This window comes from Thermobia domestica, chromosome 2, assembly GCF_964235325.1.
Source record: "Thermobia domestica chromosome 2, izTheDome1.hap1.1, whole genome shotgun sequence".
NCBI classification, from domain to species: domain Eukaryota; kingdom Metazoa; phylum Arthropoda; class Insecta; order Zygentoma; family Lepismatidae; genus Thermobia; species Thermobia domestica.
In genome coordinates, this window is record NC_137455.1 from 387,260,985 (window position 1) to 387,287,075 (window position 26,091).

General features: G+C 36.2%; 1 protein-coding gene across 4 annotated transcripts in view; it reads right to left on the reverse strand.

Moving 5' to 3' along the window:
- LOC145678900 (tubulin epsilon chain-like) overlaps nt 1-26,091 on the reverse strand; it is a 54,968-nt gene that overhangs the window by 19,469 nt on the left and 9,408 nt on the right. For all 4 annotated transcript variants that reach the window (XM_081749504.1, XM_081749506.1, XM_081749505.1 and 1 more), the window contains exons 3-9: nt 22,602-22,840; nt 20,031-20,146; nt 14,494-14,682; nt 13,018-13,138; nt 10,848-10,999; nt 10,155-10,295; nt 1,655-1,795 (exon numbers count right to left, since the gene is read on the reverse strand). In XM_081749504.1, coding sequence (XP_081605630.1) covers nt 1,655-1,795; nt 10,155-10,295; nt 10,848-10,999; nt 13,018-13,138; nt 14,494-14,682; nt 20,031-20,146; nt 22,602-22,840 — 1,099 coding nt within the window. The remainder of the gene's footprint in view (nt 1-1,654; nt 1,796-10,154; nt 10,296-10,847; nt 11,000-13,017; nt 13,139-14,493; nt 14,683-20,030; nt 20,147-22,601; nt 22,841-26,091) is intronic.

The window sequence follows — 26,091 nt, forward strand, 5'->3', positions numbered from 1 at the left end:
TTTTCTTTAGTACAGAAAATTCAAAAGATAAGACATTTTTCAATGACTGGATTGATAAGACCAGATCTGCAACAATTACAAGTCAGATAAGGAGGCGTAACAGCAGGGAAGGTGAGGGGGGGGGGGTTTCTTATTTTAGTTTGGACTTCAGTTTGTGGAAGAAGGACAGACCGTTAACATGCCTAAAATTAAGCCTAGTAAAATTTCCTTTTTGCGTCTACTTGTATCTGAATTTATATAATGTCTTGTACGGAAAGGTCAGGGCGGCCCAAGCGTGGGCGGTTGCCTGGGACGCCCTCGTCAAGGGGGAAGGAACAAAAATAAAAATAAAGAAAATAAATAAAAAGTTTTGTACATTTTTTTGACCAGATGCTGATCTTTTTCCACCACGGAAAAAAAGGGAATATCGTAGCACTACGGTATGTGTTGTATGTTTAGAGCTGAATGGCGGGAACTTCGCGCAGACCGTAACGCTGTTTGGAGTGGCGTATTTAGGGCGACTATTGGGCTGAAGCCATCCGCGAATTACTTTTTTTTTTTAATTTTCTCGCATCTGCAAATGGAGATTTTGTGACCTTGTAGTGCATATACCCCCGAAACAAAATTTTAAATATGCTACTGTATTGTAACTCAGAATCGCATTAGAACCATGCCTATCTTCTCCTGAAAAATGGCTTTTAAATGATTAAAATCACTGTAATACAATGTAAACCCATATGATAGGACTAGGAAAGGAGCAAAAAATCTCTTTGTCCAGATGAACATTTTTCCCTTGAGCCGTTCCTAGAAAAGACCTAATAAAAATTTATTTTCGTACGTCTTGCTGCTCAAGGCTGCCAAATCCACGCCCAGCGGGGAAGTAATTTTGTTCTTTACGTGCAATTTAAAGCATAAAATATTTAAATATTATTTTATTACGTGCCAACTGATACACAGATCATTTCAAAGTGTTACGGGTCAATGTGTATCTCCAAAAGTGTCCGGCTTCTAGTTGTCCTCCAAAAGTGTTGAAAATGTAGGATTTAACTTGGGAAGCAGAAACAATATAACAAAAATGCAAATTGAACGACAAAGCAAATCATTTCATTGATCGTCTTTCAACAGTATATTGTATACTACCAGAAGCCTGTATTTTTTGAGCATTATATTCATTAAAAATGTAATTCTAATTAAATTGGGTCTTATTTTTACGTCCTTTTCTCCAGGTTTAGGTCCTTTTTTTAAAAAAGATATTTCTAGGTCTTTTTAAAGGTCCCTTTAAAGCCCTAGTTATGATTATGCATCCTATGATACTAGTTATAATTACTCTATATACATTATTTAAAAGCAGCAGTCGTGCCATTACTTATTAAAATGTTACAAGTAATACTAGAAATCCTATTCTAAAAATACACAAATCACACTTATTTTCTGTAAGTTGGCCACCTGTCTAAGTTGGTCATTTTTCAATGGAACTGATGTAGGCCAACATAGAAAGGTTTAACTATATATATTTTCTACATCCATGAAAACTGCACCGAAATTGACCCAACAATTCCGAATTGACTGTCAAAAGAACAGGAAAGGGACGGAAAAACGTGAAATGTTAGTAATCAAATCTAATAGGATGATTTGCTTGCATATAATAGTAATTGATTTAAAGTAAATCACGTACCTGGCAATGTTTCTCCTGATGTCTGATAGGGAGAGGTCTCCTCTACCCATGAAGGCTGTTCCAACAGCTATTCCCGACATTGGATCCACTTTGATCAGCTGATTCTCCCTTGACCATACGCCACTGAATACTTCATCCTGTCTATGAAATTTATAAACAAACGTCAGCCAATACACTATGCAAAATACAAAATTATTTTCTCAAGAAGCTAGAAGGAAGCCCTTTTTTTTTATATGAGAAGGTCAACGAATTATTATGAAATGCACAATTGGAAACGGAACAAGACATAAGATAAATGTCATACAGTTTCAATATAGGAAAGAAGTTTTCAGTTCTCTCTCTTTTTTTTAATTTTTTAATTTTTTAAATGTCCCACGCATATATGGTTAATGAACGAAATGGTGGAATGAAGAAAGTGGAATGGAAAGAAATGGAAAAAACGCTGAAAAAACCCACGCACACACACCTGACACGAGCTCGGATCAAACCAGAGACTCAACGAGCCAGGGGTGCGGGTTTTATCACTGACCCACCGCGGCTCCAGAAAGTAAGTTTATGACTGTAATAAAAATTATAGTGTCTGTACAAATATATGCCGAAAATTTCAGGGATGTGTTTGTCCTGACCAAATAATTAAAAATTGTTCAAATGAACGTAAGTTGAAAAACACTTAGATTTTGAAATGTGGAATTGTTTCATAAACTGTCACAAATAATCAATATCATACGGACTACCTCCGAAAACGAAACGAATGGGCCAATATTTAGGAGAACGGGACATAACAAATACAAGTGCGTCCCGGCAGACAGTAGTATGATCATACCAAAACATTTTCTGTAAATGCCATGTCCAATTTGAAAAATAAAAGTGTATTTTATATACACTGACCAGCCGAAACATTATGGACACCTAGTTAATATTGGTATGCCTACCTTTGGCTCAAAAGACAATAGCAATGCCGTTTGGCATGGAAGCAATGGAGCCTTGGTAGGTGGCTGAAGCCATGGTGCACCATGTATATATAAAGTTAGTTTATAAAAGTTGCTGGAAATTACGTTCCCATTACGATTCATCCTTTTCGCACTGTCTGGAATACACTGAAGAGTTACGTATATTCTCACAGACATTGACTTGTAAGTTGCCTAACATGCCCATATTTGCTACAGATATTAGTTGCATATAATGTCCCCAGGTAAAACTATTCATTGGGTTACAGTTGACCATATTGAAAACTATGAATAGAAAATTATTGATGGTATGGAACTGCTTAAGTTTAATGAAAGTGTGGTATATTACGAGAATATTAATTTGTAATTTGTTTCTCTCTCAGTTAACCAAGAACTGTAATTATCCATACGTGCAAATGACATTAATTCCGGGGCTGTTACTCTACAAATTGTACTTAATTTTCAATACCGAAATATGAATTGTAGATATGTACTCTGTTGAATATGACTTTATGACACTCAACACACAATACACTGATAGTTCCATTTGATCTACAATTTTCTATATACAGTTTGCATTTTCATGTAATATTACATCCACTAATTCTACACATACTTAAAGCCCGCTAATATATTTTAACTTCCATGCATTTGAGCTTTCCTACGATATGCTCACTTCCTATACTATTACCATAACGTAATTGCGGCACGACTCCGACTCCTATACCTTTAAATTTACACATATTTCGACACATGTTCGTATGAACTCTTTTTACTTGTTTGGCTGAGAAGAAAAAAATATTATAAAATCTTCAACATATATTTATATACAGCTTATACATTGAAGCCATTCTTCTTGTAGCACAGCCTCTAGCTTAGATAGAGACGAAAGAGGTGGAAATCGACGACGAATCCTGTTAACCAAAACAGTCCACAGAGGCTCGATAATATTCAACTCTAAGGATTGGTTACAGGGAAGATGTTGAACCCCATCAGCATGTTCTTGAAACCAATCGTAAACAGGACCAGCGGTGTGAATAGGGGGATTATGATCCTGGAATATGGCTTTCTCGTCTGGAAGTAAAGTTGGCACCACTGGGTAGGCTTGGTCACCCAAAAGTTTTCTACACAGTTCTCTTGTGAGCCGATCGTACACAATTTTGTTCTTATATACTGTGGTCATTTTTGATGCCCTCTTACTAGTTCCTATGTTACAGATATTAATTTGCATATCATCTTCTTCTTCTTGTTCACCTTAACCATAGGTTGGTGGGCAACACGGAAATTTTAAAACTTGTTTCTCTCTTGGGAGAGCTGTTTTATACTTTGATAAGGCCTCTTCTTCGTAACTGCATCTAGATATTCTATCCTTGGTCTTCCTCTTCCTGGTTTTCCTTCTACCTTTCCCTCTATCAGCACGGTGATCCAATCGGAGTGTCGAATAAGATGGCCAAACATGCTGTTTCTTCTTTTTCCTATTACTTTCATGATATGTCGTCCTTCATTAGCTTCCTTTAGTATGTCTTCATTCCTTTTTCTTTTGGTTCATGATATGCGCAGTATTCTGCGCCAACACCACATTTCAAATGCTTCCAGCTTGGATATTTCAGCTTTTCTTAATGTCCACGTCTGTGATCCGTACAGCGCCACGCTCCATACCCGTGTCTTAATAAATCGTTTACGAACGTCCAGCGACACATTTCTTGATGTTAATAATCCTCTTTTCCTATTGAATGCTTGTTTAACCTGCGCTATTCTGGAACTTACGTCTTTTTCACTTCTTCCGTCCGAGGATATTAGACTTCCTAAATAGGGAAACGTCTTAATGTCTTCGATTTTCTCTCCATCTAGCCATACGTTTGCCCCTTCCTGTCCTGCTCTTGTGCACTTTATCACTTTCGTTTTCTTCTTATTTATCTTCATTTTGCATGTTTTTTCCAGTTGATCGTTCAAGTTTGAAAGTGCTTCCTCCATGTCCTCATCGTTCTCCGCTATCAATGCTATATCAACAAACCTTATTGTGCTGAAAACCTGACCATTTACTTACGCCTTTCTCGTTTTTATCCAAGAATTCTTTCATAGCCTCTTCTATATAGAAGTCCACATCCTTGCCTCACTCCTTTACTTATTCTTACTTCTTTCTGATCTCTTCCTATAACAGCTGTCTGGTTTCTATAAAGTGGTATATTATTCTTCTGTCTTCCACTTTCAGATTTTTCAATGCTCTGAACATATTCCAATCTACGTTGTCAAAAGTTTTCTCTATATCTACAAATGCTATCACAATTGGTTTGTTTATTCTGATGTGCTGTTCTATGATCAGCCGTAGATTCAGTATTGCTTCCCTTCTTCCTCTTTTCCTCCTGAATCCAAACTGGTCCTTCGACAGCCGTTCTTCGATTTTTCCTTCTATTCGTTGTGTGATAATTTTGCACAGTATTTTTGATGCATGGGAAAGCAAACTTAACGTTCTGTGTTCTTCGCATTTCCGTGCGCCTTTCCTCTTCAGCATAGGTACCAATATACTTTTGTCGAAGTCTCTTGGCATTTTTCCCGAGATGTATATTTCATTAATAAGATTAAATAGTTTCTTCTTTGTTGCTATTCTGAGATTCTTAATCACTTCCGTTGGCGTTTGATCTATTCCTGGGTTTTACCATGTTGCATTTTCTCCAATGCATTGTCAAATTCGCATTGCAAAATTGATGGTACTAATTTATTTTCATCGACGTCTTCTTCCTTCTCTATCTCTTCTTCGTTCACTCTATCTCCTTTGTAGAGTTCTTCAATGTATTCCTTCCGTCTTGTTATCTGCCCGTTTTCTATTAGCGTTGTTCCGTCTTTGTTTATGATAATGTCTGTGCGTTTCTTTTTCTCGCCGAACTGTTTTCTAATCTTTCTATATGCAGTTTCTGTATTGCCTTTGACTACATTTTCCTGAATTTCTTTGCATAAATTGTTTATCCAGTTTTCTCTGGCCTTCTTTATTTCTCTGTTTATGTGATTTCTGCACCTTCTGCATTCCTCTTCTTTGTTTATTATCTTGAACTGTCTTCTTTGCTCCGTCATTTCCAATATTGCTGCTGTTTTCCATAGTTTATATTGGCTTCTTGTTTCTCTTCCTATGTGCTCGTCGGCAGCTTTTGTAATCCCTGCTTTTATAGCTTCCCATTTCGAGTCGATGTCATCACCTGCTAAAGCCACTGTAGACGTCTCTTTGTCTGTCGCATTTGCAAGTTCCCTTTTCATGTTTTCATTTCTTCTTAGCTTGATTTTTTCCATCTTCTGTTTGGTGCTACCTAGGAGTTCACTTTTCATCAAAACTAAATTATGGTCTGAGTCAATGTCTGCTCCTAGGCAACTCTTACTGTTTCTTCACTTGATTTTTAAGCGCTTGCTAAAGAATTAATAGTCTATTTGATATCTTTCTTTGTCTACTGGTCTTGTCCATGTGTATCTTGTTCTTAGTGGTTGTTCGAAGAGAGTGTGTTCGTTACAGTTAGATTGTGGCTTTTGCAGAACTCAATTAATCGTGTACCTCTGGCATTCTGTTTTCCTAGGCCGAAATTCCCAGTTACATTCTTTTCTTTGCCTTCGCCGACTACTGCGTTCCAATCACCCATGATGATTAAATTGTCCTGGTCTTGGACTTTCATCAATACTTCTTTTATTAGCTCATAGGTTTCTACTACTTCCTCATCTGTATAGCTTGATATAGGCATATATACTTGGATTATCGTCATATTTCTCGATTCGGTTGCTATCTTCAACATTATTATCCTTTCATTGTATTTCCAACTGCCTATAACTTTCTGTCCTATCTACTTATTCAAGACAAAACCGACTCCTGCTCTACCGTTTACCGCTCCTGAGTAAATCATTCTGAAGTCTCCGCTCCACATGTCTCCTTTATTAGGCCACCTAACTTCGCTGATTCCCAAGGTATCTATCTTCATGCGTTCCATTTCTTTCTTCGATTTTCCAGTTTTCCACACTGTAACAGCGATCGCACATTCCAGGTTCCTATCCTGCAGGGGTTTGTTTGATGACGACCGAAGAGGCCCTGCTGTGTTTCCCTCCACTGCCGGGGACGACCCTCTGTGAAACAGTAGTGTCGTATTCCCTAACATTACATTCTCTTATTTCTCTTTCCATGTTTTTTCTAGGGACTGAGTAAAGTGGTGGTGTCCCAGGTCCTTCCACCTCGCAGTGAAACAGCCATAGAGGACGTCCTGTCGCTGCCTGTTTCTGTCCACATCTGAGCCTTGCCGATGTCAATCATCTTCAGTCTCAGTGTGGTAATGGTAGAGCTGCTGCCCATCTCTCTTCGTCTGACTCCTACCCCTAAAGACCTGTCCGGCATAGGAAGCCCTCTGATAGCGAAGCTATCTCCGGCATAGCTCTTGGGATCATTAGAGTACGCAAGCCCTCCCACCGCGGCAAGGTGGAGATATTGAGGGAGGGAATTTGCATATGTATTAATTATTTACATATAAATGTGTGTATTAATTGGGTTTAATTATTTTCTCAAGGCTTGGATCTAAATATATACACATGTGTGTGGTTAAATTCCATAATTTGATTATTTATATTATTTATATAAATTGTATGTTATGCATTCTATTTAGAGAAGCGAACCTTTATATAGGGATTTAATTCCTTACCAATTCCTTCTCTAGATAGCTAGACTGGTCAGTTAGCAGTTAATTTTTCAAATGAAGTAATGGAGTAAAAGAAAGGAGAGGAAGGGAGGAAGATGGTAGCTTTCCACGAATTTTAAAAATAAACGTATTTTTCCTTTTTGTCTCTTGAAGCATTTTTAGTCTTTGGGTTCTGCAATGTGTTGACAGAATCAGAATCTCATATAAGTACTGTTAATCACTCCAGCGGTTGTTATTCAATATCAATGAACCAAATGGTCAAGCAACTGCCTCCTGCTTCTGGGTCTCTTGGATCAACCACCTTGAAGTAGGTTCCCCTGTTTAGGAGATTCACACAACTTTTCTTCTGTACTATTCCTAGCGCTTCACGTAAGAGTATGTGAAGTTAGTCTCATATATTTCTTTATTTCTGAATAGGAAATTAGGCTTTTATCCTTTTGATATAAGAATTTAGTAAGGTCTTTTAAAGACGTTGTTGCAATCCTACTCTGTGAACGAATACTGGATTTTGATTATGTTGTATGGCACCTTTGTCAGGCTGCAGGAAAGGGTAATTTGTGTACGGATTAACGAAATTCTAGTCTGTATAGGAAGTAGTAGTGAGATTTTTATTTTGGGTATCGAACTTTTCATATGTGGGTACGATTGCCTGAGAGTCTCAACTTTTAGTATTAAGTTTGGTCTGCCTCCTAACAGTCCTTTGTAAATTAAGACTGGGCTGAGCTGCTTGTTCACGAATGCATGAAAAGTATCCAGTCCACAGCCCTGACTTTCTATAGAATAACTAAAAATCAGAATCTCGAGGTTTTATAGTTTTTTTTTTCATAATCGCCAAGATACGTGACAGAAGAGGAACACTAACACCGCCGTTGTCCACGAAGAGGGTACACAACACACTGCACGGCCTTCATCGGCACCAGTTTTGGCTGATCACCCCTTCTTTCAGCTTGTCTGGCGCTCTGACAAATCTAACCAACCCAAGCCTCTTAGCTTCTCTGGAGATCTGAGGTCTCCTGCTCACTTAGCTTGCCTGGAGCTCTGGGGAACCTTAAACACACACTCTCTCTCTCTCTCTGCTTGCCTGGGTACTAAGAGTTTCTAACCACAACTACCTAGCTTGCCTGGAGTTCTTTGGGAGCTTAACCTCTCTTTGATTGCATGGAGCATTGAAAATTCCTAACCATAACCTTGGTGGTGCTCTGTGGATCCTTCCTTTGGATGCCTGGTCCTTGGGACACTTATTTTACCATAAAAACTACTCAGAGAACATTTTATTGGTCTGATCACAATTAGAGTGATTTTCTATGTTATATATTTGTATATAACGAGTCTTTTTTATAATAAAAAGTTGTAGGAAACAATTAAAAATCCCGTGTGCTTTAGCAAGGTAAGTTTCCAACATATAATTACAATGTTATTCATTGCTTTCTACTTCACCAGATCAGTTATTGTTTTGGAACCAGTAACATTTGCAATTAACTAACTTTCTGAGAAAAAGAAAGCTGAATAACCTTTGTTGTCATACTGTAGCATTGTAATTGTTTGTGGGAATAAAGAATACACGTTTGTAGTCTTAATTTTCGTTATTTATTAAGTGGACGTAGGTTAATGATTACCGTTCTTGCTTCGCAATCGGGAAGTCCCGCGGTCGAATACGGTGGCCGGCCATCATGACAGTTTCCCAAATTCTACGAGGCGAATAACGGAAAACCGGGATGGTATCTTTGAATATAGGCCATGACTGACTGTTTTCCACTCCCTTTGATACTGTTGTTGTTAATGATTCCAGAATACATTGGCGTCACACGTTGATTCGAAAGTTGGTTAAATAAATAAATTGTAAACCTATTTATAACTTTATCAAAGGGTTCGTATAAATCAGCTTTGTACTAAGACAAAGTTATCCTGCATGGGTATACAATCAGTGGTATAAATCCCTTTTTACTTTAGCTTTGATTTGTGGAAACTTTTTTATTGGAAATATATTTATGTTCGTGCAAATGTCGTCACAATCCTGAAATATGCTTTCTTTTATTTCACGTCTCTTGTGTGTTTTGTTTCTTTTTATTATGTCTATAGCATCCATTACACCCACATATTGCTTCTATATATTGAATGTATTTTTGTAGCCTGAAATTTTAATAATACTAAAAAGAAGCTTTATGTTCATTTTTAAATTGTATCTTTTGGAAATGCTCTTTAATGTAATTATCACTCTAAAAAATTATGGAAGATCCACCTTTCCCTCTTTGCATACCGGATTCCATTTTTGCCCCTTCTACTTTTTCCTCAATTTATTAACTTCTTTGCTTCTTATTACATGACAAGTAAATGAAATGAAATTTTTGAGCTTTACGTCCCAGAATTATGCCGGTTAAGCTAAAGGAGACGGTGATGATGAATGAATGAAATGGTGGAATGAAGAAAGTGGGAGGAAACGGGAGAACCCCAAGAAGACCCACGCACACGATGTTTGTCCACCACAAAGTTCACTTGGCGCGAGCTGGGATCGAACCAGGGACCCCAAGCACCAGAGGTGAACGCAGGTGCTTGACAAGTGAGAGGACTCAATTCCTTAAATCGTGTCTTCCATATCCAAGAAGAATTGAATGAAAATTCAGATTGAAAAAGTACGAAGCGTGCTAACCAAAGCACCGGAATGGTACTCAATTGCCCATTCAGTCGCACTTTTTCACTCTCAATTTCTTTCTTATTGTCTGTGACTTTTATAGCATATCCTTAGGAGAACTATTTATTTTCTTATACAAATCTTTTTCTTATTAATTTTTTCACTTCCTAAAACTAATAGTGCTTGATACAGGGAAATAATTTACATATGATTATTCTTAACAGAATATCATGCGGTCACAATTAAAAAACAAAATATCTTACCTGAATAATAGCGGCCGTTTGTCTTTTATGGCGATTAAAGGACTTAAACTAGTTGTTAAAAAGTGCAAACGAGGATAAGGCACTAGATTGGTGTAGATTTCATTCATATCCACATTTAATGTTCCTGGAAATCTCGCTGAACTGGAAATAACAATGGGAAATTTGACAGTTTAATTTTGTAATCTTTTCTTCTTCATTTTTCTTTTTGTTTTAAACATTAAAAAAAAAAAATGAAACCTTTCAGTTTTACGTTTCACGGTTAATCCCTGTAGGCTAAAGGAGACGGTGATGATGAGTATGAATGAAATGGTGGAAAATGTGTGGAAACCCCGAGAACCCCCCCCCCACACACACACACAATGTTTATCCACTACAAAGCCTACTTTGCGCAAGTTGAGATCGAACTAGGAACCCTACACACCAGAGGTGAACGCTCCACCACTGAGTCACCGCAGCCCACTTCCTTTTTAAATATTAAACAATGCATTTATATATATATCGAGCAAACCATTAGTTAAAATGTATTTCTGTTGAACGATTGGATACACAATATGCTATCTCATTTATGCTTACAATTTAAAGTTAATACTTCATTTAATTTTGTTTCATACAAATATAAGAAGTAATATTATTGTAATTTTTACATATATATTTAATTTAGCTATGGAAAGATAATATAACAAATAATTGTACCTCGTCAAGTGTAGCAACATATTAGCGACAATACAATTCATATCCTCATAAGGCTTGTCCATATTCCTCCCTGGAACCAAATTATACACAGACTCTGCATCGTTGGCCATTAATAATTGCTTGTAGGTTTTAGTACAAATGTCAAACAGAGCCTAAAACAATGAAAAGAACAACAAATACATAAATTAAATAAATATTTGACATAAAAATATGGACAACAGTTTAGGTTTTGTAAATAGGAATACAAAGTAGAAATTGAATCCAATTTCTAAGGACAGAAGTCAATTGAGGGATTTTGTGAACGCGGCATTGAACCTCCGGGTTCCATAGGCCATAGAGTTAGTTAGTTAGTATATCTATTGTATTGGTATTACGCAAGGCAGTTGATGCTATTTTTCAAATTGAAAACCTTCAATTATTTTTAAAGGCTTTAGTTAGATCCCAATGCCACTAAACTTGCTTTTTAATCACAAAGGATATTTACTTCTATATATATTTGTTTAGTTTATATTTCCTTAAAACAATAGCATAGCAGATGTGTCAGATATATCTACACCGACAAGTACACTGTCTGAGTAAAAAGTAAAGGGTATTGTCAAATTATTAGACTCCCAAACTATGCCACGTATAATTGTCGGAAGTCTTATGGAACGGCTTTGTCCGTCCATCAGTTGACAGGTATCAGAACAAAAATGGTAATCAATATTGAGATGCGGTTTTTTGCAATCGATTCAGTATCCAAAGAATAGGTTCCATCTCCTCTGTTAACCCTCTATTCAAAGCGGAAGAGGTTTAAATTAGCCATTTTCGGATTCAATGTTTATCGCAATAAAACAAAACAGTAATAGCGAGAAGCGGTTTTCTGCAAATGATTTAGCTTTTCAAGACAATATACCATGACTATCTACAACAGTGTAGCTAAACCAAAAGTAGTTCAAATTAACTATTACTTCCAGCTTCAATACTGGCTTTTGAAAAGTAAAAACGATAAATGTAAAAATGGTGTATTTTCTTGCAATTCATTCAGTGGTTAGAAGGTTTTTGTAAAAATTCAAAATTCTGTAAGGTGGCTTTTCCCCAAACATTTGGGGACCAGTTTTTTGTAAGTTACTCTCTACACTATTCTATATAGTGTATGTAGTTTGATACGAAAACAGTTTACATTGCAATTAGTCTAAGAATTATGGACGGAATCGAACGTTGTCAACATTTAAATCGCACATAAAACCAACAACGACAAAAAATTCAACGGAATCTTTCCCATCTAACTATTCGAAATGAAATGAAATCTTTAAAATTTTACGTCCCACGGTTATGCCGGCTAGGCAAAACAAGACTGTGATGATGAGAAATGAATGAAATGGTGGAAGGAAGACAGTGGGAGGAAACAGGAGAACCCCGAAAAAACTCATGCACACGGTGTTTGTTCACTCCAAAGCTCACTTGGCGCGAGCTGGGATCGAACTGAGGACCCTATGCACCAGAGGTCAGCGCTCTACTACTGAGCCACCGCCTCCTCCATCTAACTGTTTACCGCATAACAAACAATTTTGTATGTATTTCAGAGAAGTATAATACGGAAATGACCTTCAATCGATCTGAACATAATGTAACCATAACGACAGTGTTGCCAAAGGTTAATAGTCAAAAGAGTATTTTTTGATTAAAAATATTGAATACATTTGACACCTCAGACACGTGCATTATATACATGTATATATACTAAATTTATGGTTCATAAACTTTCAAACGAGGTATAACATGTTATGATACGACGATTTGAGGTTGAAAATAGTATTCTTTTAAAAATTTTCCTTAAGACGGTTCCTGCAAAAAAAAAAAAAAAAAAAAAAAAAAAAAAAAAAAAAAAAAAAAAAAAAAAAAAAAAAAAAGGATATGTAGTGCATAACTCTCTAGACTGTAGTGCATAACTTGACACAAAAATAATTTATGTTGCAATTAGTTCCGAATCGAGTCAAGATTTGGTCTTCGTTGATTCTATTATTATTATATTACATGAACAAAATGTACCACACTCTTTCCCTATACTCCATGTTTACACAGTTACCTTATTATTGGCTTTTTTGTTTACGTGTTCAGTTATTGTCAACAGAATACAGTCAAATTCCTGTCTTTATAATTAGAGTACACCAAGTACCAAGTTACGTACCTCATTTTCAATGGGAAAAACACAACTTGCATGTTCAATTAGCTCTCTGGTGGCTAAGAGGGCGTTGTAAGGAGAGGTAATAACATCGTCATTCGTTGAAGGATACACGCAAGTAACAAACCTGGAAGTAAAATAGTAACACTGTTGTTTATTACAATAGCTTATGAATCAGTGTAATTTTAAGGATAAGGTACAGAACAAATTCCATGTTAGGCCTAATAAACGATACCACCCAGACATCTACAACCAACATATACTATGAGATGTTAAATCCAGCAACTATCAATATCCTTCATTTAATTACCTTTAACCAACACTTTATCATATGACGCTCACATTTAATAATACTAAATGATGTACTCTCGTTTTACATTATTTTCAATAATTACAATACTCTGTGTATTAACATAACATATAATACTGTATTTGTTTATCTGTTTTTAAGTTTATACTACATTTTGAGGACTTTCCGCCCAACTCATTACCACATCAACAAACACTCAATAATACTGTTGACACACATAATCTATATTATAAAATTGAAAGTGACTATGTTTGTGACTCTTTAATCTCTTGAGCCAGCTGACTGACCTCGATAACATTTTCAACATAGATGAGGTTCGGACCTGGGATAGTTTTTATCATATCATTTTGACAGTGCAACTTAGGGGAGGGGGAAGAGGAGATATATATTTAAAAATGATAAAAAGTTACCAATATTGGTGTCGAATTCATAGTTTTCAGAGTCGCTGAGATGAACAGTGACACTTCCGATTCTGTTTAAATCCAAAGTCACTCAGCAACTTAGGGGAGGTGGAGGGGGGAATATATAAAAATGATCGAAAATTACCAATATCAATGTCGAATCCATAGTTTTCGGGGTCTGTGAGATGAACAGTGACACTTCCGATCCCGTGCACTGCAACATTGGGGAGGGGGAGGAGGGAGATTTATATATCATTATATAATATATAACATTGAAAACGACCGATATAAGTGTCGAATCTATAGTTTCGGGGTCGACGGAACATTTGATACTTCCGATGCCGTTTAAATATAAATTTAGCCACGCAACAGGAGGGAGGAGAAGGACGAAAAATATAAAAATGATCGAAAACTACAGATATCAGTGAGTGTTTTACTAATAAGAAAAAGCGACTGACTAACGAAACATATTACTATTATTTTAAAATTTAACCCATCGAAGCGGGTAATTGATGCTAGTTACATATAAATGGAAACATGGCTTACATTGAGAATCTAACAAATGACTATGAACGCTAAAGACAAGCTAATTCAGTGTTCAGTAGTCCAATAGAGGACAAATACAAATAACTAGTACACGATTCAATTATCTTAGTTAAATGCTTTTGGTTCTTTTACTGGGAGGAGGGAGGGTCTATCTCCATATTGTAATATGCTACAAATACATAGACTTATGAAACAGAATTTCTGTATAAAGTATGTTTACCGTACCTTTCAATGTGTGGGTATTCATCTTCCAAAATTTTAAGTGTAGCAGTTCCAACACCAGAACCAGTTCCTCCGCCTAAAGAACTTAATAAAAGAAAACCCTGAAGGCTATCACAGCGCTCCACGGACTTACGAATCACTTGAAGTAAAGAATCATGGTAGTGATTTCCATGCGTTTTATTGCCAACAGCCCTGTACGAAAAAATAAAAGATATTCTTTCTTTATAAGAAAATTTCAAAAATAATACTTTTACATATTTGAATAAATATTAGTTAATGTGGCAAGAAACAGTTCTTATCAAACAGTTTTCTTTGTACTACGCAAATCTTTTTAGCTTAAAAGTAACTTCTTTATCTGAACAAAAATTTGGATAGTTTGTTTTATTTTTAATAATTATTTAGAAAGGATTTTTTTTTTTTTTTTTTTTTTATGTATCAATCTAAATCAATGTGGCATATTCCAACAACAAATGCATTTCAGTGAATAACAGTGATATATGTCCAGGTCTTTTCTGAAACATTGTAGCATGTTCTAGCTAAATGCAAATCTTTTCCTTTTCCTTAATGCTTTCACATTAGCTTATGTAGATCCTAAATTCATTTCATTCAAGTAATGTTCAAAAATAATCTAATATTTATCCCTTCTGTACTCTAACCACAGGATACGAAACACCTTTCAAAAAAGGAAATAAATACGGTATTTAAAAGAGACAAAGAACCAGGTAGGTAAATTATGGAAAAACATAACTCTTGAAAGTTTAATTACTGTATTTTTCTACGTGACTATATATCTCACTCAACAAGTGATTACCATCCGATAAAATTTGTATTTCTTGTCCAGTTTAGAGCATTTCTTTCTCATTATTTACCTTGAACTTACCAAACTCTTAATCTATTCCTAGTTAAAAGACTCTGAAAACGGTCGAAACCTTGATTACCGAAAACTCAGCAACTGAATACAAAGATAATTGAAAAGGAAATTACGCCACTTGGTATGTACGTTTGTACATTCAAACTGAAACTATAAACAGTAGGGGCAGCTCGATGAAGAGAATAGAAATATTGGCTGCCAATGGCATTCCTGGTCGTAGCAGCTACGGTATATGGTAGGAGCTTACGTGCTTCGTGTGCCATTCTACAGCTACAAACTCTTTTGTAAGGAGACAAGTGCAGGAAATATTTATTCTCACCGTCAGTTCTATCCGTGAACTCTGAATTGTTTGAGAAATAGTTATTTCGTTTATTGTATTGTGTTTGTAATTCTGTGAGGTGCATGTGTGTGTGTGTGTGTGTGTGTGTGTGTAAGTTAGGGAAAGTGTGTGCAAACAAATATAGACTAAAAGACACGCCATAGCGTTAAATAAGCCAAACAAATTACCTCTTGCAGCAGTTGCAGACATTACGAAATAGGAAATCTTTGAGTTTTACGTCCCACGGTTATGCCGGTTAGGCTAAAGGAGACGGTTACGATTAGAAATGAATGAAATGGTGGAATGAAGAAAGTGAAAGGAAACGGGAGAACCCCAAGAAAGCCCACAATCACGGTGTTTGTCCACCACAAAGTCCACACGGCGCGAGCTGGGATCGAACCAGTGCAGACATTACGGTTCCAGCACAAAGCAACAAATATATTAGAACAGGAAAGAGCAAACGCAGATGACAAAACTGGATTCCTAGCGGATGAAGAACTGGAATTCGAAATGAAATACACTCTGAATGTTCTAGAGGAGGAACATCATTAAATAAACAATCAAGAAGCTAGTGTAGAAGCGGAAGGGGGTAATCACACAATAGATTCCGACGATGCCGGCAGAACAGCAAGTGTCCAAGAGAGTATGTCAGACGCATCACTTCCATCACCAGCGAAACGCAAGGAAGGTGCTTCACTCTTGGTTGAGAAGACGAAACAAATTATTAACTACATGACACAACATTCAAACCACGGTAAAAAAGACAATATGTAACCAATTTCGCATTAGCGAGTGGACCTACGATCGTGTTCTTAAGAAAAGAAATAAAGGACTATCACGCGAAGACAAGAGTTCCCTTTTACGGGAGGCATTGTACATGCAGTTTATACACACACGTGAAGTACTTTTGCAAACGGTATCAGACAGTGATCTTCAGCGAATGGCATGCCACGTTGCGCGTGATATTGGGTATGAACAGTTTAAAGCCTCGGAGGCCTGGCTACTGAACTTCAAACGACATTATAATATCGGGTTACGGAAAGTGACAACCTTTAAAACAAGACTTCACCATAAGCGCCAGCCACAGACTGTTAAAGACTATGTTCACAGCATAAAATAGACGTTGCCTAAATTTTGAGTTTAAATATGTCTGTAATGCTGAACAAACTGGCTTTCAATTTGAAATGCATCGCCCGAGAACTTTGGATATAAAAGGCACAAGGAAAATTGACATCCTTACAATAAATGTAAATGCTTCGACATATTCCTACACAATCATGTCCTTAATTAATTTAAAGGGAGAGTTAGTAGGTAAGCTGTTCATTGTTCTCCACGAAAAGAACGGAATAGTGCCTGTAATATTGCAGACTGGATTTAATAGGTTAGTGCAGAAATTTGGCAATATACATGTGACAGCATCAACATCTGGTAAAATGGGATTACATGAACTGCGAGAATGGTATGTGAATTGCTATAGGTCGAATGCAGGTAGCAGGAATTTACTTATGGTGAATAGCTGGGCATCATTTAATAATGAAGAAGTGCGACGTACAACAGTTCTACCTGGGAAATCAGTGGAAGTGCGACAAATTCCAAAAGGCACCACCGACATAATTCAACCTTTGGATGTATTTTTTTTAGACAATACAAAACATATTGGTGTACCATATGTGATTATGCAATAAAGGACGAACATTTCCATTCAAAACTGCATGACAGATATACTATTGTCAGTCTGCATTCCATTGTGTACAATTAATTTCAGTCTCTTCACTTCACAGGATATTGATGATCCGATCGAATGGTTCCAGGTACTGAAGAAGTACGCTTTCAATATTCCCGGCATTAACTTTTGTGATATTTGTGACGCTTCAATTTATATTAGGTGCTCTGCAAGATTTTGTTTTGACCATTTTATGAATGCTGAGGACTTGCATATCTCTCATTGCCGTAACTTTTTCCTGTAAGAACGCTATCTCTGGAGCTATGTTTATTGTCACTATAGTTATCTGTTATCTGCTACAAACAACGAATTTTTCAACATTCAAAGAACTGTAAGTTGTAAACTGTTCTAGATATGAACAAACTAATTAGTGTATGAGATTGGGTGGAAAAAAATCATTGTTGTTTGATACCTCACATGGCCCTCTTTGAAAAAGTTGACTTCGATCCAATGTGGTGGATTTCAAGATGGCGGTCATGATCCGGAATGCCATAAAAACATCCCTCTTAACTCGATTTACATAGTTGAAGTCATAACTATTGTTCCTCCATCTATTTCGAAAAAAAAATCGGTCTTGCAACTATCAAATTATAGTGTACATGGCTTCCTCACATTTATGTTTCTATTTCGTTTTCCCATGTTTCTAGTGCTCATTAGCACCTAAAATTTTTGCCAGTGTCTTATATTCAACCTTACACTAGGACAGTAGTTGTTTCCTTTTGGTAACGCAACGGCGAACTGCTGAGGTCTACTTGTTAGTCTTTAGAGCTTTAGACTGAGTATTTGTGGACTTTTGAACTGATGTTGCTGAAAGCATACTTGGAAGTGTTTCACTTCCAGAACGCAAGATAAGTGGAAGGTCTATTCTTACAGACTATCCCTTGTGACTTCGAACAGAAGTATGAGGACATTTCCCTGTTCAAATCTTTTAAAATTTTTCAGTTTAACGTTTCACGATTATGCCCTGTTAGACTAAGAGAGACAAATGAATGATGATGGAACAATTGGTGGAATAAAATTGTGGGAGGAAAAGGGAGTACCCCGAGAAAACCCACGGACACGATGTTGTCTATCACAAACTTACTTGGCCGGGGATCGAACCAGGGACCTCACGCACCAGAGGTAAGCGCTCTACCACTGAGCCACCGTGCCCCTTTCCCTGATCAAGTTCCACGAACAAAATCCAAGCAGTATCCATCCAGGCCATGTAAGGTGAGCAAAAAGCACAAGAAGAAAGGGGAAACTAGATAACTCTGTAAAGCTCTAGGTTCCTTTAGATTTAAAGCAGCGTTTCCCAACCGGTGTGCCGCGAGTGGGCCGCTGGTGTGCCGCGAGGAAATTGAAATAAAATTATTAATTATATAGCAATCAAACTGCAAGACATAGGGAAAAATGTATATTTGCATTTCACATTACTATGAACCTCTACTATGAATCTACAATTTTAAGTTTCACACTGACTTACTTTTCTGTACATTTTTAATGTTGAAAAAAAGTATTTGTTATCATTGTTATGACCATCATTGCTTCTTTATTGTTGCAGACAATTTCGTTACTTGAAATTTTAAAATATCATTCAATAATTTCGACAAAGCAAACGTGCATACAAATTACCTACATTTGTGTTTTAAAAGTAAAAGAGATTTGTTTGTTCGTTCATTATTTAGTGATCTTCCTTCTTTGTGAAAGGTTAGATACAGTTTTCGAAAAAAGAATTGTACTTTTAGAAACCTGAGTCCTATATTTCATTGCGCTTGTTGTCAAGTTTTAAATTAGAATGGAAAATATGCATAATGATTTATCACGGGGAAACACCAGTGATCGAGCTTTCTTCTCTGTGAGATCAGTAATCACAGAGAAAAAATACCACTGTATTTTATATTTACAAATAATAATAATAATAATAATAATAATAATAATAATAATAATAATAATAATAATAATAATAATAATAATAATAATAATAATAATAATAATAATATCTATATGAGTGTGCCGCAAGAATTCAAGTTACATCTGTAGTGTGCCGCAAGTTGAAAAAGGTTGGGAAACGCTGATTTAAAGGAATGTTTTCAAAAAATACCACACAATTCTTGATTATTGAACTATTATATTGTTGTCGAGTATTGTCGTAGTAGTCTGATATTTATGTTCAGGAAACACTACGGGAATATGGTTAACGTATCCACTAATGACTATAAAATATAATATATAGTGTGTCAAATTGTTCTGAAAAATCACTATAAAATCTTGCATGAACTCATTTTTATTTCCAGAAAACTTATATACCAATGGAATAACACAAATACAATTTAGTACATTTGGTTAGGATTAACTAACATTTACCTTTTATGTGCCCTGAAAATCCTAATCAGATAATTATATTCCGGCAACCAATTCTGTTGTCTTTGACCCCAGGTTAAATTGCTTAGCTTCGAGAAAAATATTTGGGAAGCCGAAACTCTTCACTTAGTGTCTGGGTACCCAAAGCAACAGGATTGACTGCCGAAGTCATACCAGGAATATAATCATTTGTTAGAACTTCAAGAGTACATAAAAGCAGTGTTCTTTAAATGAAAATACTTTGAGTTTTTGTGACAGACAAAATATACCTAAAAAAAACTTACCAATTATTTCCAGACCCAGAGTAGCTGGTAAACACAAATTTGTCATCAAATATTTCACCCAACGGACCATTCTTCAGCCGAGAAACAACTCCATCTTCCATATCAATCAATATTGCCTTGAGGTAAAGATCACAATAACATTAATTATCTCTATTTATCTTTAATACAGATTAAAATGCTTACTTATGGAAGGCTTATGTATACAAATTACTATATCAAAGATAATACATTGAAATCTACCTATGTTTGCCAACGTCCCTTTTAAAAGAAAATGTGTGCTTTTCCCAAGTTGCAGAAACTGAACTTGAAATAGCAAAAGAATAGAGTTAAGATATAAACGTTTAACAAAAAGTAGCTGCTGCTTCCTAATAAAAGAACCTTTGGGACATTTCAACTGCGATCCAACTGCTGGATGACGACGACGATGATGATGATGATGATGTAATAATAATAGTAATAATGAAATATTTTAGTTTTACGTCCCACAGTTATGTCGGCTAGGCTAAGGGAGACGGTGATGAGAAATGAATGAAATGGAGGAATGAAAAAAGTGAGAAGAAACAGCAGAATGCCGAGAAAACCACGCACACGGTGTTTGTTCACTACAAAGTGCACCTGGTGCTAGCTGCGATCGAACCACAGATTCCATGCACCAGAGGTGAACCCTCTACCACTGAGCCACCGCGGCCCTGTAATAATAATAATACAAGATGTCAGCCATATAGGTCTTAGGTGTTCCTGTTCATTCGACAGCTACGAAGGCTAAAAGTTACTTAAAACACTTAAGATGTTTGTAATTACTTACAATCACAGTTATTGACTGGCGTTGTAGCAGTTGATAACAGCTTGGTTTGTGGGTTAATTTCAAATTTAATACCTTTTTCTGCACCAAGGCTATAAGAGTTGTGGACCTACACACCAACGTGTGCTCCATGACGATAGGAACTATACGACTTCCTACCAGAAATAGAGCTAGGTCTCCTTATGCTAGCAATAAACCCACTACGAAAATCTAAGAGTTTATAAAGTGTATATTGGTACAGAAATTGCAAATTTCACGTCTTGTACTTAGGGAAAAAAAAAAAGCTTAACATTCTACGTTTATGCTCTTTAAACTAAAGTTGCCGGATGATTAATGGAGGTAATTTTTGTACTCTCACATCGGAATCCGAAATCGAACCCGAAACCAAGGCATACACATTAGCTACTAGACCATCGGGGACCCCTGGCTTGCACTAGAACAAGATATAACTACTGTAAGATGTTCTCATGAAAGGAGCAAGATTTCCTTTTAGCTAGAGCAGAAGCCCTAAAGTACCAATGAAGAAGAAGAGTTCTAATAATTGGTAGAACTAAGCACTATCAGAACGAAACAGTGGTAGCACTTGGAAGAGTAAAAATATGGAATTAAACAAGAGAAGTGACGACCCTATATAGACGACAGGTGATGGCTACACGCAGCAAATGACAAAAATGATTTACTGAGTATAATATACGAGGACCCTTTGTGAAAACTCCATTATAGTACAAGAGGCCGCGGTGGCTCAGTGGTAGAGCGTTCACCTCTGGTGCATGGGGTCCTCAGTTCGATCCCAGCTCGCAACAAGTGGATTTTATGGTAGACAAACACCATGTGCGTGGATTTTCTCGGAGTTCTCCCGTTTCCTGTCACTTTCTTCATTCCACTCCATTCATTTCTCATCACCGTCTCCTTTAGCCTAGTTAGCATACCGTGGGACGTAAAACAAAGATTTCATTTCATTTTCCATTACACTACAGAAATATTCGTTTTTCTTATATGTCGGAAAAATATTAATTGACATATAGAAGTGACTAGCTGTGTAAAAAAGCCATAATTACTCAGTTCTTGTATACATGCTACCCTCATTCTCAGCCTGTTTCTCTGTTTGGAGGTTTTTTTTTTTTTTTTTTTTTTTTTTTTTTTTTTTTTTTTTTTGTTTGTGAGAGTACTCCTTGTGAAGATTCTGCCTCCTTAACAGAGTAGGCAGTCAGAGTTCTTTATGTTAAAGAATAGTAATTATCGTGTATAGTAAGGGACACTTCTGGATGTTACACCCATATGGAAATTTACGGCAAAAGTGTATCATCCACAAGTGCCCCTTACTGTACAAGCGACTACTATGTAATGAAGCCATAATCTCGCCTAATTCTTTAGCTCTTAAAAATTCAAGTTTTCTATAAGTCTTTTACAACCAAGGGGAAAACTCCTGCTCTACTAGGTTAATGGCTCCGCCTAGCTGTTAGCATAAATGAGTTTAAACTGATTTCGGAAACACTTAGAGAAGTTTTCATTTCACTTTTCAAAACCAACGGATAAACTAAGATGCCTCATTACCTATAAAACGACAACAGGAGACCTCTTTAACAATAGCGTCATTTCAGATTTTGCTTTGGGGGGGGGGGGAAGACCACTTGATATAAGTAAAATTTCTCGTTTTTCACTGATTTACTACTATTCCACTAATAAAATCTATATAAATCTTAAACTCAGGGGAGGCAATCGCCCCTCCCTGCCCCCCCTAAATGACGCCCCTGCTCTTTAATACTTACTCTTGCTTTTATCTTCTCGTCCTCCATTTCTCGGAGAGATTTAATCTTCCTTCCGCTGAGACCATTTTCCTTCCAGAAGAAACTGGAGAAAGCCTTTCTAACACCATTGTCATATTCCTTTTTCGTGAGAGACGTTGAGCTCACCTTTTTCTTTATACCTTTTGAACTGGGGCAAATGTCATGCTCTTCCAGGGCGCGCAACCAAAATTGGTTCCCTATTTGATTCCCACATTGTCCCACTGGAAGCAAAAAGTACATTTAGAAACTCGCATATAAGCGTATTTTTCTCATCTATATATACATAAAAGTAGTCCTGAATGACTGACTCACTGATCAACACATAGGCCAAATCGCTTAAGCTAGAAACTTTGAAATTTGGACAGTACATAGGATTTGTGACATAAGGTTTCTCTAAGGAAGGATTTTTGGAAATTCGATGTGGAAGAGGTGGCAATTATTATATTAAAATGTTCATATCTCGGAATCTCTTAAGGTTAGAGACATGAAATTTGGTATATGGATTTCTCACTTATAATAACTACACATGCGCTTTGGCATTTTTTGATATTTGATCTTGATTGATTGATCAGGGTGTCTACAAAAATTCCAAAATGAAATTTCGTGACTTTTTCGTGACCTATGCTCTAACCAATCATAAAATTTCCTAACATTTTCAAGAGCGAATTTGGGTGCGAATTAGGCCGAATTTTCATGCATGCGATAGAAACGTATTTTGCTTGCGATTTGGTAGCATCTAAAGCCGACCGTAAACATTTTGGTGGTGAATTTTGACATTTTATAGAACAAAATTTTCCAATCTGTACTTACATTTGCACAGTAAAAAAAAAGCTAAATTTCGTGACTTTCATGACCGTTTTCTGACTTCGTGACAGACACCCTGTTGATTGAATTAAGGCCCCTTTCAGCAACGAGGCTATATGAGACATTGACCGACAGCTTAACGTGGAATTTGAAGCACATGACGATTTCTTTATGAAAGACGCCAAAGGAAGAACGCAAAATATTTCACATCTCAAAGGAACAGCAAATATATTGTTGTCGGATTCAAGCGGCGCGGGAAAAGATCAAGCCCTACTAGTTGATCACGTAAATCCCAGCCCACAAGTTGATATAGAATTGCTGCAGCCGATGAGACAAGCAAATGGCATGTGGATAAGGCTATTAAAAATATCATCACATGTAAAAAGAGGACTAGAACGTCATCACCATCATCCACGGACAAAACACACTAGAAAATTTGGTACAATATCACATTGCTGGATAAACCACTGACAGAACTCCAGTCTGGGCGCGAAATCCTTTGGCCTCATTTTTGCATCCTTGTGTGTGATGGGGATGTAATTGCCAGTCTCTTACACTGTGTTTCAAAACGTATACTTGACGGGCAATTGCACGATGTTTGGTTATGGATATTCTTACAACAACCCACCATCATCTTTCCAAACTCTGGTGCGCGAACACTTCGCCGTGCAGCACCTTAACCATTTCGCTCGAAAGATCCACTCTCTCTAATTTATTTCCTATTAACGGCGAGAAATATCTTCCGAATCGTTCTGTTCGGACAATTATATTTGTGCTGCTGCATCGTACATTAAATGTATACTGCCAGGTTTATGAAACATCCAAGTTTTTTTTTTTTTTTTTTTTTTTTTTAAATATATATATATATATATATATATATATATAAAATCCCAGTGGGTTTTATTAAATTTTGTACGAACATTTAAAGCTCTATTCTACTTAAAATACCATTTAAGCATTCATGTTCCTATTATCAAGAAACTATGGAATTCCCTACTCGCACAAAGGGGTTCAAATTCCTGGGAAATAAGCCAGCTGCGCTCAGACTAAAGATTACTTTAGTTTTCCCTAAAACACGCCAAGCAAATACTGGGACAGTATTTCAGGGTCCGGTGCCACAGATGAAATGAACATTTTTTGAAAAAAAATAAAATAAAAAAGTCGTTTTTTTGGAAGAACTGGAATGTTGAAAACTACTTTAAAAAAAAAATCTTATTTCCAGCTGCCAACCTTAGCTTTCTTACAAGATTTTACGATTGAAAGACCTTTGTAACGTAAGATAATCATATTATACGTGACATATTCTACCAGATACACAAAGAAGAATTCGGGAGTTTCACGATATGATTATCCAAATATAGTATTGAGAAAATAGACGTAAATCGTTAGTAATTTGCTTTTGTAAGCGTAACGTTTTCAATTTGTAATAAACTGACACGTGGAGAAAGATAATTTATTATTCGCTTATACTAGTATGCGAGTATGTACTAAAAAGTATTCATTTTTATTTTATTTGTTCCAGATTATAGTTGAACATGGTTGCAGCAAAATTCGATCGAATGCGAATAAAATTCGTTATGTATGGTTCCCACCCATGGTATCCTGGTCTGGAGATTTTCTTTTCATAAATAATGTTTTAGTTTAATTCTGAAACTAGTCGTGAACTGAGAAACTATTGAAAAAAAAAGTAAGAATAATCACATTAAGGTTGTCTTTTCAATCCATGTTTTGAAGTATATTTTTAGAGTTCTTTTTTGAGGGGGAGCTTCGACTGTGGGTTTTAGAAATAAAATTCACGGGATACTTTTAGGTTAGGGAACATTCCAACAACCCTGATGTCTGCACACGCGAGTGAAGTGTAATTCTCCACCTTCAATTACCAGAAACGCATTACACACTAAACAACTATGATTGTGTAAACACAATTCGATCATGTATTACTTCGTCTGCTAGCGCCATCAAACGTTGAGAAGCGGTTGTTTCTCATGAAAAATACACAGCCACACGTCCATTGTCAAAAAATGAGCAATCAAATATAATGAATCTGTAATAAATACGTTCGATAATGTTACGCAAAATAAAACAGGTTACATCGACAGTCAAACAGCTTCAATTCTGAATTTTACAAAAAGTCGAACTCGAAGTCGATAAGTATCGATTTTTGACGGATATACTAACTGCTCTCCAATAAATTTGTTTTTGATTCAATGAAATATTTAGTATTTGATACAATCCAAATTTAGAACAAATAAATGCATAATAATAAATTATATATGTTGTACTATTTACTTCTCTGGTGTGTTTCTCTCGACGAGGCTGCTGCTGATGGTGTCCCATATCTTGTCAAACTTACCCTTTCCAAATTTAACGTTAAATTTTTAGTTTTGATAGAAAAAAGAACTCAAATACGCTCCTGTCAACAACTAAAGAATTCATGTGTAATATTCATCATCATAGGTATTGTGCCCTTACTGGCAGGTCACTTGTAGCAGTATTTGAATTGTGTTATATTTGAACTCATTTATTTTTTTGATTTGAAGCATGAAGATATCTTGACAGTCCCAAAGAAGAAAATTACAATTAAGTACCAACCTTGTGATATATATATATATATATATATATACAAGAAAAGTTGTGTTACATTAAATTATTTCAACCATTTCTGGGA